This window comes from Camellia sinensis, chromosome 5 (assembly GCF_055761805.1).
Source record: "Camellia sinensis isolate YWXY chromosome 5, ASM5576180v1, whole genome shotgun sequence".
In the NCBI taxonomy this organism is placed as follows: Eukaryota; Viridiplantae; Streptophyta; class Magnoliopsida; order Ericales; family Theaceae; genus Camellia; species Camellia sinensis.
The window spans coordinates 126946931-126963255 of NC_138965.1; the positions used below are offsets into that span (position 1 = coordinate 126946931).

Sequence of the window (16325 nt, forward strand, 5' to 3'; positions counted from 1 at the left end):
GGTCATTGCCTAATTTTTGGCCTGCTTTATGATTGGCCTGTTGTGGACCTAACCTCCTGCATTCTTTGCATGGTGGCTGCTCCTAACACCTGTCTTCTCACAGTTGAAAGGTCAATCTTTTTATCATTTTACCAAGCTCTGAATTGACCAACTTGACCTCGGTAATATTCAGCCTGATTGTTCGTTAAAATCCGTTGTTCATTGTTCCTAAATATTAGTAGGTCTTGGAGAAATGATTTGTTCTCCTTGCCTGCTGTTAGAAAAGTGTAAGATTTGGTGTTAGCCTGCTAACCTGGCTGCCAATCCATCAAAGGTAGACAGCTTTTATCTTGTTTTTTGTCTGTAATACATTGGGTTTAAAAAAAATGGCTGAATCAATCATAACGTGTTTTTGTCAGACCAGAAAGATCTGATGGAATTTTTTCTGTTTTAGTTAGTTATATATTCAACAAGAGTCCTTGTGAAATCAGTTCATTTTAAGGGAGATGCATTTTGTGTTGTACTGCATTTGAATGCTTACAGAACAAAGTTCTGTAAGTTGATGTTTTGGTCCAGAAAAATGGCAATGATTGAAACAAGTATTTTTCATTCATTTTCCTTCATGCTAAGAGCATTATGCTTCTTAATTAATGTAATTAAGATGGTCTCATTCTTCTTGACGCAATCAGGTCGGAACAGTTCTTCTCAGTTGTGCTTTCTTGTATGACATCTTTTGGGTGTTTGTTTCTAAATGGTGGTTCCATGAGAGTGTGATGATTGTGGTAAGTATTGCTTCAAATCCTTTTGACATAACAGTTCACTAATAAAGGTGTTGTTTGGTTCCCATATTGTATCTATGTACATGTCAAGTTGGCTTTTGTTTTTCGTACAGGTTGCTCGTGGTGATAAGAGTGGAGAAGATGGCATACCAATGCTGCTAAAGATCCCACGGATGTTTGATCCGTGGGGTGGCTACAGCATCATTGGATTCGGTGACATTATCTTGCCAGGACTGCTTGTAGCATTTTCACTAAGGTTCATGCATCCCAATATTTCATCCATAACTTGCATGAATATTTTTCTCTTTGAGTCTGCTAAAAAAAATTCAGACTTTGATCCTATGCCATTCTTTCTCTATGATGACCTATATGTCAAGGAAGAAAATGAACTGATGCATCAAATTTAAAATTGAAATAGAAAAATATTTAAAAAATTCTGCTGGAAATTGTGTTCATGCATATAATATGATAGTGGTGTTGGTGGTAGATAGTGGCATGTATAGAATATGATAGTGGTGTTGGTGGTAGATAGTGGTATGTATAGAATATGATAGTGGTGTTGGTTGTAGATAGTGGCATGTATAGAATATGATAGTGGTGTTGGTGGTAGATAGTGGCATGTATATAATATGATAGTGGTAGATAGTGGTAATATATAATATGTAAGTGGCATATAATGGGTTATGATGATGTTTGTAATATCTCCTATATAAGGAGTGTCATTTGGTCTTGTAAGATAAGAAGTTTTGAATATAACAGAAATATATTCCTTCTTCCTCATATTTTCTGAGTTCTTCTTCTTCATATTTTCTAAGTTGGTATCAGAGCAACAAAAAACACAGCAGCCCTAAAACCGTTATAGCCATGTCGGAAGTCACGTCCGGAACCACTTCAACCCCTGCCGCTGCCATTCCGGTGAAAACGTCCAACTCTCACTCTGTCCAAATCACCACCATCCGCCTAAATGGTGATAATTTTCTCCGCTGGTCACAATCTGTCCGGATGTATATCCGTGGGCAAGGAAAGATCGGTTACATCACTGGTGACAAGAAGGCTCCTGCTGTGAATGATCCGCTGTTCGACAATTGGGACGCTGAAAACTCCATGGTTATGACATGGTTGGTCAATTCCATGGAGGAGGATATAAGCTCTAATTACATGTGCTATACTACTGCACAAGAATTGTGGGATAATGTTAGTCAGATGTATTCTGACCTAGGAAATCAATCTCAAGTTTTCGAATTAACTTTGAAATTGGGAGAGATTCGTCAAGGAGATGATTCCGTCACCAAATATTTCAATTCGTTGAAAAGGTTGTGGCAGGATCTTGACATCTTCAACACATACGAATGGAAATCGGTTGACGACTGCAACCACCACAAGAAAACTGTGGAAGACAGCCGTATTTACAAGTTTCTTGCCGGCCTCAACATTGAGTTCGATGAAGTGCGAGGAAGAATTATTGGCAGACCTCCTCTCCCATCCATTGGCGAAGTATTTGCCGAAGTCAGAAGGGAAGAGAGCCGAAGGAGCGTCATGCTTAAGAAAAAAGGTAATGGTGAATCAATTGAAATTTCTGCTTTAATTAGCGATGCTGCGGCCAACAAGGCTGCAAGTTACCAGCGCAGGTTTGATGATAAGCCACGGGTCTGGTGTGATTTTTGCAACAAGCCTCGCCATACACGCGAAACGTGTTGGAAGATTCATGGCAAACCTGCCAACTGGAAAAGCAGCAAACAAGGAGAGAAGAATCGTGGCTTTCCTACCGCTAATGAAGCCGATTCAGGTCCCTTCAACAAAGAGCAGATTGATCAACTCTTAAAGCTGATAAAATCCAACTCCTCAACCGGAAGCTGATAAAATCCAACTCCTCAACCGGTACTCCTAGTGTTTTGTTGGCACAAACAGGTAGAAATCCTAAAGCCTTCTCTTGCCTAAACTTCTCTCCGTGGATCATAGATTCCGGTGCCTCCGATCACATGACTAGTTTTTCCCATTTATTTAGTACCTATTTCCCTTGTTCTGGTCATGACAAAATCAGAATAGCCGATGGTAGTTTTTCACCTATTGCAGGAAAAGGATTTATTAAACTAACTGAGAAAATTAATCTCAATGCTGTTCTTCACGTCCCCAACTTAGCCTGTAACCTTTTGTCTGTCAGTAAACTATCTAAGGATTCTAATTGTCGTGTTACATTTTTTGAATCCCATTGTGAATTTCAGGACCAGAACTCGGGGATGATGATTGGGCGTGCTAGGATGCTTGAAGGTCTTTACTACTTTGATGAAGTACCTGTTAGTAATAAAAAAGCTCAGAGCTTTAATAGTACCAGTTCAATCTCTGTTCGAGAAAAAATAATGCTATGGCACTATAGGCTAGGACATCCTAGTTTTCTTTATCTGAAACATTTATTTCCAGAATTATTTAAAGGGATTGATTGTTCTTATTTTCATTGTGAAAGTTGCATTTTTGCAAAATTTCATCGCTCTACTTATTTGTCAAAACCTTATCAGGCTTCAAAACCTTTTTATTTGATTCATAGTGATGTTTGGGGCCCTTCTAAAATCACTACTCTTTCTGGTAAAAGATGGTTTGTTACATTTATTGATGACCATACCCGCTTATGTTGAATTTATTTGATGAATAAAAAATCTGACGTGAAAAATTTATTCACAAATTTTTACAATATGATTGAAAACCAATTTCAAACCAAAATTGGTATTTTACATTCTGATAATGGAACAGAATATTTCAATGAGCAGTTGGGTGAGTTTTTGGAAAAAAATGGGATTTTTCATCAATCTACATGTCGGGATACCCCTCAACAAAATGGCATTGCAGAACGAAAAAATAAACATCTACTTGAAGTAGCACGTGCTATAATGTTTTATATGCATGTTCCTAAATATTTATGGGGTGAAGCAATTTTAACAGCCTCTTATTTGATAAACAGGATGCCTACAAAGGTGTTAACATACAAAACACCTTTTGATTGTCTCAAAACTTTTTTTCCTGACACGAGGTTGTTTTCTGATTTACCCGCCAAAGTTTTTGGATGTACTGCCTATGTTCATGTTCCCAGTCAATTTCGTTCAAAACTTGACCCCCGTGCTATAAAATGTGTTTTTTTGGGTTATTTCTCAAACAAAAAGGGGTATAAGTGCTTCGATCCTCAAAACAAGAAATTTCATGTGGGTATGGATGTGTCATTTGTGGAAACAAAATCCTATTTCCCCAACACTTCTCTTCAGGGGGAGACAAGTGGAGTAGAAGACCGTTTTTGGGATATTTCTATCCCGCTCCCCAATGTCATTTATCCTACACAAAAACCACATCTGTCTGATAATGATCACTTAGGAGAACCAAGTTCTATGGTGCCTAGTCAAGAAGATTCTTGTTTAGGGGGAGAAGTACTACAAAATGATCTAAATCCTGAGCTTCAGGTTTATACTAGGAAGCGATTTCATCTGAGGAATAATGACCCGAATGTCCATCCTAATGACCCGAATGTCCACCCGAGTTCTGGCATCGAAATTTTAGGTAATCCTATTCCTTCTATTTCCGACCTTGATGTACCTATAGCAATTAGGAAAGGTGTCCGAAATTGCATTAAACATCCTATTGCAAATTACCTCTCCTATCAAAGACTGTCTAAAAACCATAGAGCTTTCACATCTAGGATTTCACACTTGTTTGTTCCAAGGAATATACAGGAAGCATTGGATGATCCGAATTGGAAATTAGCAGTCATGGAGGAGATGAATGCTTTAAGGAGAAGTGGTACTTGGGAGATAGTTGATCTACCCAAAGACAAGAAAACAGTTGGGTGTAAATGGGTGTTTACGATAAAAATGTAACGCAGATGGAAGCGTTGAGAGATACAAGGCGAGACTGGTAGCTAAAGGCTTCACTCAAACTTATGGGATCGACTATCAGGAGACGTTTGCTCCTGTTGCTAAAATAAATTCCATCAGAGTACTGTTATCTCTTGCAGTAAATTTAGATTGGCCTCTACATCAACTTGACATTAAAAATGCATTTCTCAATGGTGATCTTGAAGAGGAGGTGTTCATGAGCCTACCGCCGGGATTTGAGCAGAGACTTGGAAGTGACAGAGTATGCAGATTGAACAAGTCATTATACGGACTCAAACAATCACCAAGAGCGTGGTTTGAACGCTTTGGGAAGGCAGTTATCAGTTGTGGCTTCTCGCAGAGTCAAGCAGATCACACAATATTTTATAAACATTCAAAAAACAGTAAAATTGCAATTTTGATTGTTTATGTTGATGACATCATTTTAACTGGTAATGATGAAGCAGAGTTAGCAGCCCTCAAAGAGAAACTCGCAAAAGAATTTCACATTAAGGATCTGGGAGCCCTCAAGTATTTCCTCGGAATGGAATTTGCAAGATCCAAGGAAGGTATATTCGTTAATCAGAGAAAATATGTTCTTGATCTCCTTGGAGAAACAGGTATGCTTGGTTGTAAGATGGCGGAGACTCCGATCGAGCCTAACTTGAAGTTACAAGCTGCTAAGGCTGAAGAAGTCAAAGAGAGAGAACAATATCAGCGACTTGTAGGGAAATTGATTTACTTGTCTCATACGCGGCCTGATATTGCCTTTGCAGTCAGCATGGTAAGTCAGTTCATGCACTCACCAGGGGCAGAGCACTTTGAGGCCGTTTATAAGATCTTAAGATATTTGAAAGGAACTCCAGGGAGAGGCTTACTATTCAAGAAACATGGACATCTTCAACTTGAAGTATACACAGATGCAGACTGGGCAGGAAGTGTTACAGACAGGAGATCAACATCCGGATACTGCTCCTTTGTAGGTGGGAACCTAGTTACATGGCGGAGTAAAAAACAGAATGTGGTAGCTAGAAGTAGTGCAGAAGCAGAGTTCAGAGCTGTTGCCCATGGAATCTGTGAAGTAATGTGGATTAAAAGAATTCTTGAAGAATTAAAGCTTTCTCACCCGACACCTATGAAGGTCTATTGTGACAACAAAGCAGCTATATCTATAGCTCATAATCCAGTTCTACATGATCGCACAAAACATATAGAAGTGGATAAACATTTCATCAAGGAGAAAATCAATGCTGGCATAATCTGTATGACATACCTTCCAACAGGTGAACAATTAGCTGATGTGCTAACGAAGGGACTACACAAGAAGCAATTTGATAAGCTGACTAGCAAGCTGGCTATGGAAGATATCTTCAAACCAGCTTGAGGGGGAGTGCTGGAAATTGTGTTCATGCATATAATATGATAGTGGTGTTGGTGGTAGATAGTGGCATGTATAGAATATGATAGTGGTGTTGGTGGTAGATAGTGGTATGTATAGAATATGATAGTGGTGTTGGTTGTAGATAGTGGCATGTATAGAATATGATAGTGGTGTTGGTGGTAGATAGTGGCATGTATATAATATGATAGTGGTAGATAGTGGTAATATATAATATGTAAGTGGCATATAATGGGTTATGATGATGTTTGTAATATCTCCTATATAAGGAGTGTCATTTGGTCTTGTAAGATAAGAAGTTTTGAATATAACAGAAATATATTCCTTCTTCCTCATATTTTCGGAGTTCTTCTTCTTCATATTTTCTAAGTAATTCTTATTTATTTGAAACTTCACACCCCAAAACGATGACTTTTTATTTCATTTTTAGATTTGGATCATAATCCAGGCTTACTAGGTCCTTCCTAGCTGCCTGGCAAGTCTTTTGGAGGAAGTCTCATAGCTTTCCCCATCCTTACACATCTCAATCATGAAAGCGGACTTGTCAAAGTATCTATGAAGCATGGGGTATGGGTATAGGTACGGGTACGTTGATTCGGTAAAATCCAAAAAAGTAAGGTATAGGTACTCCTTGGTACGTTTGTAAAAAATATTTATTTTTAATTTGAAATAATGCAAAAATTGAATACATGGTTTAATTTGTTAAGACCCGACCTACAATTAACATTTAATACCAAAAGTAAAGTTACAAACTAAAATTAAATGATATTATATTAAATAACTTACAAACTATAACTTAATTTCAAAATCATGCAAAGTATAAAACTAAAAATAAAAAAGAAGTGTAGTGAAAAGAATTTTATCTCTGTAGGCTTCTTATAGTATTGCATAGTTGGGTTGCAGGTTCGGTTGATCTTGATATGTTGACTTTTGTACATTTTGTGAAGGATTTGCTTAGATGGTGTGCTTTTGCAGTCCATTATGGGTTGCTATTTTCTTTCTATTCTTTGCGTCGTTTTGATGTTTTTTTAATAAAGTACGTTTATTTATAAAATTAAAAATAAAAAATTTGTCTCTGTAACAGAAGAAAATATTTTTTCTACCGAGGTACAGTACGGCTTGAGTATATACTAAGTACATCTAGGTACGTCAAAAATTAAAAAGAAAATTTTTGCAGTAGGTGCTTCGTGTATCCAATACGTATGCAGAAGTACCATACAAAGTACTATGGGCCAGTAAATATCCAGTATGGGTACAAAATGTTTTTCAAAGTACCCATGCTTCATAGCAGAGTATTATATAGAATCATTGCGGAGAAAAGAATGACAGGATCCTGATCCAAAAAATTGACTAGGGATTTGTTGTCTTTAACATCTCTTCTCAATAGTATATTCACACTCCTACCTACCCCTCCTCTCTTCCTTTGGATACATTCTTAGAAACAATACTATTATAGTGTATGTTGGTTATTTTCTTTACATTTTAGGCAGTAATGGGGTTCTCAATCAACTCCCTTCTTTCCAAGTTATTGTTTTTCAATTTTCAGTGGAAAATATTTTATGCCTTGAACAAGATGAAAGATTGGATGCAGTATATACTGTATGGGGAAGTCATTTAGCGGTCATGAACTGATTATATATATATATATATATTTTTATTTATGTTTCATCCTTGCAGGTATGATTGGCTGTCAAAGAAGAATCTTCGGGCTGGATATTTCTTATGGGCAATGATTGCTTATGGGTTAGGTATGAAAAAGTATATTCTCTATATGGGATGGACACAAATATCACCTTCCTAGGATGAGTGGACACTCCAAAATGAGTGTTGTGTTCATGTCCGATCTGTTTTGGACACGGACATGGACAAGGTGGCTTGTTAATTTTTATTTGTTATTTGTTTTTGTTTTTTGTTTTTTTAGTTTTTTTGCAGGACATATTGAGAACACACTGGTGTCCTGTGTCTGTCTGGACAGTCTCTGGACACCTTTGTGAACTTTTTGTTTTTAATAAAAATTTTGCAAAACTGATTTAAGGTTAAATTAATATATTATGATGACAAAGAGTTGGGAAAGTAGAAAAAATAAAAATACACGGACATATTTGATATGAGGCTTCACTTGTTTTGTGTGGATTGGATTGTTGTTTTCTGGTAATAGTAAGGTATCATTTATATTGTTTGTGGCTTTGTAGGTCTTCTCATCACATATGTGGCTCTGAACTTAATGGATGGACATGGCCAACCAGCTCTACTTTACATTGTTCCTTTCACTCTAGGTATGTCGCAAGAACCTTCACTGAGCACATTCTTACAGTTGCTCCGTTTGGTTATGTTTTCGTTTTTGTCGTTTTTGTTTTTTGTTTTTGTTTCTCGTGTTTTTAGGAACAAAACAACAAAAAAATTCAAAACACCTATCATTTTCATTTTCTTGCAAATATAAATTCAAAAAACAACTTTGTATTTCCTTGAAAGTGGGTTGTTTTCTGAAAATTTCCCCATAACAATTGTTAAAACAAGTGTTTTTTCAAAAAAAAATGGATAACAAAAAGCTGAAAAACAGGAGGAAAACTCAACCAAACAGGAATCCAAACCTGTGAGTTGTGTAATTCTCCCTCTGCGTGACTCATTATTTGGCATTGATTGATGCGCAGGTACCTTTGTGACATTGGGAAGAAAGAGAGGAGATCTGAAGAATCTGTGGACAAGAGGAGAACCGCAAAGACCTTGTCCTCACATCCAACTACAATCCTCCCAATAATTAAACACTCCACCAACAACAACCACTTGTATAACACCCCATCTCTCTCTGTTTCTCTCTCTCTCTCAGTGGTTGAAATTATATAATGTTGTAGCTATTTTAGTTCAATACCCTTTTTCTGTTAGGGTCAGAAGAAGTGAAAGCAAAAGCAATATATTTATATACCTTCATATCTATGCAATATAGGCTTGTTTAGCAGACCTTTCCCTTCTCAATTAGTTAGGGCTGTAGCAGTCTCCTTTGAAGAAACCAACCAGAATAATGCTATATGTACCAATTAGTATACTAACTAGTGTACTAATTGATGATATGGCATAATTTAAGTTGTTTTTGGGATTTGTAATGTAATTAATGAGTGGGGCCAATAATAATGTCATAATTAGTGTTGGTATACTAGTTAGTACACCAATTGGTGCATGTAGTACTGAACCAACCATGTCTGGATTTTCTGTGTGCAGTATATATATACACAACAATCCATCAGCAGGGTGCTGGGATAGAGCATTGGCATAGATTTCTGTTTTGTTTTGCTCTGCTTTTACTTCCTGAGAATGTGACTTTTAGGCTCTGTTATTTCAAGTAATATTCAAAATATATGTATTATTGTGAACATTTGAAAATAAGCAACTATCTTAGCAGAATCACACACAAAACGTGTTGCCAGCTAGTCTCTGTTTAGATCTTGAATTTGTTCACTGGGAAAGAAAGTATAATATACGTACTCATTTTTATAGGCAACTAAACCCAAAGTAATGGAGATTTTTGACCAAACTCATTTTTTTCTTAATTTTCTATTCCAACCACAACAATTAAAAGCATTTAGGATCCGTTTGTTTGGAGAGTTAGAGAGAAGGTTGGAATTGATAGTGAGGTGGGATCCATTAATATTGTGTTTGTTTTAAGAGATGGGGAGGGGATTGATAGTGAGTTCTGTCCGGATTAAGATGGGCCTCACTAAGGAATTCGGATGGGCTTCCAGGACTTGGTATTAGAAAAATAGTCCGATGGACTAGAAATTTTTTATTTTTATTTATTTTTTACATGTCGGGTATTTTTTTTTTAACAATAATGTTTAATTTTTTTTATATTTTTTGTTAAGTAAAAATAATTATTTTATTTGTTTTATTTTTTTCTGGAAATTTTTATTTTTTTAAATTTTTTTACATGTTGGGCATTTTTTTTAAAAACATTAATATTTAATGTTTTTGTATTTTTTTATTTGTTTTATTATTTTATATTTATTTGATATAAAAATAATTTAACAATCCCTACATTAACAACTATCAACAAAACAAATATAATTTTACTTAATCCCCTCACTATCAATCCCTTTATTATTAATCCCTTCACTATCAATTTTTTTCATTTTACCTCTGAAAATAAATAGGGCCTTAATGTCTACGGTAATGGCTCCCTTCATCCTACTATCATCTGTGCCTTCTATGCTCTATTTGTAGGTTTCATCACGGTTTAACAATGATAATTTAAAATATTCATCTCATAAACCTAATCAGTACCTTGACGGTAACTGGCTCCCTTCGTACTACTATTATCTACACCCTTCTATACTCTATTTATAGGCACGGGTTAACAATGATAATTTGAAACATTCATATCGAAAACTTGAGCAGTAGTGCAAAAAAATTCAATTTTATTGAACACTGTTACTGATCCCATGATTAAATTGCAATTCGTTTTTTAAAACGGACAACTATGAGATTAAATTTAAATTGCATATTTTATATAAAAAAAAAATTGAAATTTGTTCATTTGTGTATTGATATTCGTTGGAGTTAATTTGTGCACAAATGGTCTCCACTGTGAAGTTTATGAAATGAATGGTTTAAATTATCATTGTAAATTCAAAGTGAAACTCACAAAATAAAATATAGAGTATGAAAGATAAGAGTATGACTAGTAGCCATTCCTAACATGTACTTCATTTTTTCCTGATCATTCTCAATATCCAAAAACAACCTCTTGACAGTAGCTTAGATGCATCCGAAAAATAAATAATAATTGTAACAGAAAGAGAATTAGGAAAAGCAACCCAGCATCCATCAATGAAGCCCATATAACAATGGTTGAAACCCTAGACATGTTCTTTTTATTTTCTTTTGGGTAAAATAGGAAGACCTCAAATCTGCTTCGCTAATTTTAATCGTTCAAACTTTCAACTTAGATGAACCATGTCGACAAATCTCCTTAAAGAAAAAAAAAAAATCACTGAGGGGGGCTGAGAGCATCTAGAGCTTAACAAGTTGATGGTTGAGTGCACTAGAAAGAAACTAACGCAAAAACCAGACCAATCAACCAATCAAATCAGGCAAAAACCAGACTGATCAACCAATCAAATTAGTGAAAAACGCTCTCGATTTGCACTAGGGTTGGAGGCTTAACACAAATGCTACAAAAATTTGAGTGATATGTAAACCCATATTTGCAGAATTAAAACAAAGAAAGAAATACAACTAAAATGTAGTAGCAGGAAAATGCAACTAAACAAGACTTGATGACAAATGAGCAGATTTGACTCATACAAACAAATTTCCTTTTTTTCTTTTTTTATTTTCCTTCCCTGTTAGAATACAAGAGATCATCAAACCCTACAACCAAAATTTCATTTCAATAACTAGGCACAAACATCAAAATAAAAATCAATAAATAAATAAAATGAGGCTCACTAGTTTACATGTGGGTCTACGCCACCAGCATTACCAACTCAAAGATGTCAGCACAGTGGTCAAAATCGTAACCATCCATTGGCCATTCTGAGAAAGTCCTCTCTACATTTGAAGGATTACTTTTTGCCATGGTCTACTCCTGCCCATAGGAACAAGAATCAGTTTTTATGCAGAATCTGTAGCAATACTTTCGGAAAAAAGTAAGTCTGATGAATGATAAAGAAATGCTTTAAGAGTATGCAATTTTGGGGGACTAGTTTGGTACACAAGAAACAGGAACCAGAACGTGGTATGCCACAGACTCTAAAATGTAGTATATTAGGGTAGACTTGTAAAAATTATACTATTAGAAAAGGTGCCTCCAAGAGCAATTCTCACATTTTTAGTAGTATTACAACCCTTTTTTTATTTTTTATTTTGCCCTACCAAATCCATTCTCCTAGCATTTTAGTTCATTCATACGAGATTTTTTTTCATCCGGGGGAACTTTAAGAAAATAAACCAAACCAAACCAAACCAAACCTAACCTTAAGTCCCATTAAATGGGGTCGGCTACATGAATCCTTCTTCTCCACGCAGCCCTATCAAAGGCCATTTCATTAGTCAAATTAAGTAGATTCATATCTCTATTTAAAACGCGAGTCAACGTTAATCTAGGCCTACCCCGTCCCCTAACACTTCCATCTACCGTTACAGCATCGCATCTCTTCACTTCTGCCTCTATTGGTCTCCATTGAATATGACCAAACCATCTCAAACGATTCTCTTTCAACTTATCTTCTATCGATGCTACTCCTACCCATTCCCGAATACACTCATTCCTAATCCTGTCTTGTCTAGTCTTACTACACATCCACCTTAGCATCCTCATCTTAGCCACACTCATCTTATCTACATGTTGTTTCTTGGTTGCCCAACACTCCGTCCTATACAACATAACTGGTCTAATAGCTGTTCTATAAAACTTACCTTTTAGTCTAATAGGTATTCGTTTTTTGCACAATACCCCAGACGCACTTCTCCACTTACACCATCCTGCTTTAATCCTATGGGCCACATCTGCATCAATCTCTCCTGCTGTTGTGATAATCAACCCTAAATAACGAAAATGTTCACTCTTAGGTAATTCTTGGTTCTCAATCTTCACTTCTCCTTTGCTTTCATTGTTACTGTTACTAAATTTACACTCTATGTATTCTGTCTTAGTTCTGCTTATCCGGAATCCTTTAGATTCAAGAGCTTTTCTCCAAATCTCTAACTTTGTGTTAACTCCTTCTCTAGTCTCATCCACTAGCACAATATCGTCTGCAAAAAGCATGCACCATGGCACGTCATCTTGAATATTTATCGTCCACTCGTCCATAACTAACGCAAAAAGATAAGGATTTAAGGTAGATCCTTGGTGTAACCCTATAGTGATAGGAAATTCATTTGTTTCTGTTGCTGGCGATCTAATAGTGGTCGCCACCCCTTCATACATGTCCCTAATAACGTCAATGTAACCTTTTGTCACCCCTTTCTTCTCTAACACCCACCATATTATATCCCGGGGCACTCTGTCATATGTTTTCTCAAGGTCAATAAACACCTTATGAATGTCTCTTTTCTTTTCTTTATACTTTTCTATTACTCTTATCAAAAAATAGATCGCTTCCATTGTTGACCTACCAGGCATAAACCCAAATTGATTCTCTAACACCTTTGTTATATCTCGCAATCGGCGTTCTATCACCCTCTCCCACACTTTCATTATATGACACATTAGCTTGATTCCTCTATAGTTGTTACAATTCTGGACATCACCTTTATTCTTATAGATTGGCACTAAAATACTTTTCCTCCACTCATCTGGCATGTTCCTAGTCAACAAAATTTTGGTAAACAACTTAGTCAACCAACCAACTCCCTTTTTACCCAAACACTTCCAAGCTTCAATAGGGATATCATCGAGTCCTAAAGCCTTATTTGATTTCATCTTCTTAAGTGCAATTTCCACTTCAAAGTTCCTAATCCTACAATAGAACCTATAGTCATGGTTTATTGTATTACTGGCTATTTCTTCCCTTATTGTTGTACCTCCATGTTCCTCATTTAATAGTTTCTCAAAATAATTCTTCCATCTTTCCTTAACCTCATCATCCTTCACCAATACTTTAGAATCCTCACTCTTGATGCACTTTACTTGATTAAAATCTCTTGTTTTTCTCTTTCGTATCTTAGCAAGTTTGTATACCCTCTTCTCTCCCTCCTTACTATCCAGTCTAGTGTATAGGTCATCATATACTTTCAACTTGGCCTCTCTCACTACTTTCTTGACCTCCTTATTAGCCAATCTATAGCTCTTAAGGTTTTTCTCAGTTCTATCCTTCTGTCACTTTTTAAAGCACTCTTTTTTTGCCTTAACTACCGCTTGAACCTCTTCCCTTTACCACCAAGTTTCCCTAGAGTTGGGTCCCGTTCCTTTCGACTCTCCAAGCACTTCACTTGAGATTCTCCTCATACAATTGGCTATCGAGTTCCACATAGTGTTAGCATCACCTTCTAAGTCCCAAGTACCTTCCTTATCCATTCGATTCTTAAATATTTCTAGTTTATCCCCTTTTAGGTCCCACCATCTCGTCTTACGACGCCCACCATCCTTCTTAGCTTGGTATTGCCTTCTAAAACATAAATCTAGTACCAAAATCCTATGTTGAGACACCAGACTCTCTCTAGGAATCACCTTACAATCATTACATTTTAGGCGGTCCACTTTTCTCACTAAGAAGTAATCTATTTAACTCTTAACTAATCCACTCTTAAAGGTTATCAAATGCTCCTCCCTCTTCTTATACATAGTATTGGCCACCACTAGGTCAGAAGCCAACGCAAAATCTAAGATACTCTCTCCAGCCTCATTTCTGTCACCAAAACCATATCCACCATGCACCCTTTCATAACCTAGTTTATCTATGCCCACATGGCCATTAAAATCTCCACCTATAACCAGGTTCTCTCCTACGGGTATCTCCTGTAAGATCTCATCCATTTGCTCCAAAAAATCCCTCTTAGTCTGATCATCTAGCCCTACTTGAGGAGCGTATGCGCTAATAATGTTCACTATATTCCCTCCAATAACTAGTTTAACTAGCATAATCCTATCTCCTTTTCTAGTGACCGCCACTACACTTTCCACAAGACTCCTGACAATTATGATTCCTGCCCCATTCCTGCGTCTATCCTTACCACTATAATATAGTTTAAAACCGTTATCCTCTATTTCCCTAGCTTTCTCTCCCGTTTACTTAGTTTCTTGTATGCAAGCTATACTAACTCTCCTCCTAATTATAACATCTACCAATTCCATCGTCTTACCAGTTAAGGTTCCTATGTTCCAAGTGGCTACCCTAAACCTATAGTCTTGGACTAGCTTCTATACCCGCGCTCCTCCAGAAAAGAACAGAAACCTTTGCCCATTTTTCACCTCATCCAGGCGTCGATGCAACGCCTCTTGCTCACTTTTCGAAACACCCGGAGGCAGGCGCAACGTGTCACTTGAGGGGAACGACCTAGCATTTAAATGATTCAAAACAGGATTCATTTTCATAAGGGATCCGAGCGACTTTTTTACGTGTTGGTTGTCGGCTACCTAACACACAACCCTCCTCCTTAACTCGGGCTTGGGACCGGCCGAGTTGTTAACAACCCCGGCGGAGTTGGGAACTTCAAGAAAATAAAGAGAAATATTTTGGAATTGTTTTGAATTGCTCAATTCATCATTTTGAAACGAAGGTATACCATGTTTCGAAACATATCTAGGGTACTAGTGTTTTCTGATAACAGTGTTAGGAGACCATATACTAAGGTTTTTCCCCACAAACTGGACATCTTGCAATTAATTTCCTTTTTCTCATTTAAGTATACGAAGATGGCATCTGTATCAACACACCTATTGGGATTAAGCGAGCCCTGCATAGGAATGTAGGTTGGATAGGATTTTGTGGACAGAATTAGACATTCTGAGGGAAAGGATAACTTTGCAAGTACCCACTGGCAAGCAGCCAACTAGGGTGAAGTTTCAAATCCCGAGCAGAAATTAAATTATCACCAATAAAACATTATAAACAACCTATGGTTGACCTCAGTAGAAAAACTCAAAGAAAGAATTCATACTCATGCTTATACAATCATGTGGAGAAAAAAACATACATATACTAGTTGACTCATTTAAGAAAATAGGAGAGAAGGTGGTAAAAAAGGAAAGCAAGCAGTTCTTTAAGGACAGCTCATTTGAATTTATTGGGGAAAGAGTAAACATACTTTCATATATCTTCAAGGAACCATTGCCATTAATAGATATTGGTACAGGTCTCCTTTCTTGGCCTAATGACAAAATCTCTTGCATTCTTTCAGGCCAGTCTGAATTCAGTCTTCGGGCAAAATCCTCCACCTCCCTGAGTAGTTTATATAAAAAAAAAAAGAAAAGGAAAGAGAATGTCATGCAAACAGTAAAAGAATACAATAATTAGAATGGAAATGTTATATTGCCATTTTTTTTCCCCCTCCCGTTCAAACATCTAGGTTGCCAATTCCATGTTTTTGGATTAAGGTTTCTTGGATCACGCCATATAAAGGGGAGCTTCTATTTCCACACAACTTGCGAAAATTAACTTTCAAACCAAAGATATAGTTGAATCATAGAGTTCTATTTAGAAGTTGATTTTCAAACCATGTATTTTTGTTTGGTAGATGATATCTAAACCAAAAAAGTTAGTAAACAGAAATAACGTGATGTGTGGAAATTCAAGCACCCATAGACAAGTAGTCACGATAAACAAGCATTAGGATTTTTTTTTTTTTTTGGTAAATCAGGATATTTTTAAAAAAGGAATA

General features: G+C 36.5%; 2 protein-coding genes across 14 annotated transcripts in view; one reads left to right on the forward strand and one right to left on the reverse strand.

Moving 5' to 3' along the window:
- SPPL4 (SIGNAL PEPTIDE PEPTIDASE-LIKE 4) overlaps positions 1–9281 on the forward strand; it is a 29774-nt gene extending 20493 nt beyond the window's left edge. For both annotated transcript variants that reach the window (XM_082869761.1, XM_082869762.1), the window contains exons 10-14: positions 669–761; positions 872–1014; positions 7689–7759; positions 8204–8287; positions 8663–9281. In XM_082869761.1, coding sequence (XP_082725887.1) covers positions 669–761; positions 872–1014; positions 7689–7759; positions 8204–8287; positions 8663–8769 — 498 coding nt within the window. In that variant the 3' untranslated portion in view covers positions 8770–9281. The remainder of the gene's footprint in view (positions 1–668; positions 762–871; positions 1015–7688; positions 7760–8203; positions 8288–8662) is intronic.
- A 2016-nt stretch (positions 9282–11297) lies between these two features.
- LOC114295457 (SKP1-like protein 21) overlaps positions 11298–16325 on the reverse strand; it is a 36506-nt gene continuing 31478 nt past the window's right edge. For 11 of the 12 annotated variants that reach the window (XM_028239692.2, XM_028239691.2, XM_082869766.1 and 8 more), the window contains 2 exons: positions 15753–15886; positions 11298–11592 (listed from right to left, as the gene is read on the reverse strand). In XM_028239692.2, coding sequence (XP_028095493.1) covers positions 11570–11592; positions 15753–15886 — 157 coding nt within the window. In that variant the 3' untranslated portion in view covers positions 11298–11569. Of the gene's footprint in view, positions 11630–15752; positions 15887–16325 lie in introns of all 12 variants that reach the window. The other variant, XM_082869764.1, reaches the window with a different exon arrangement.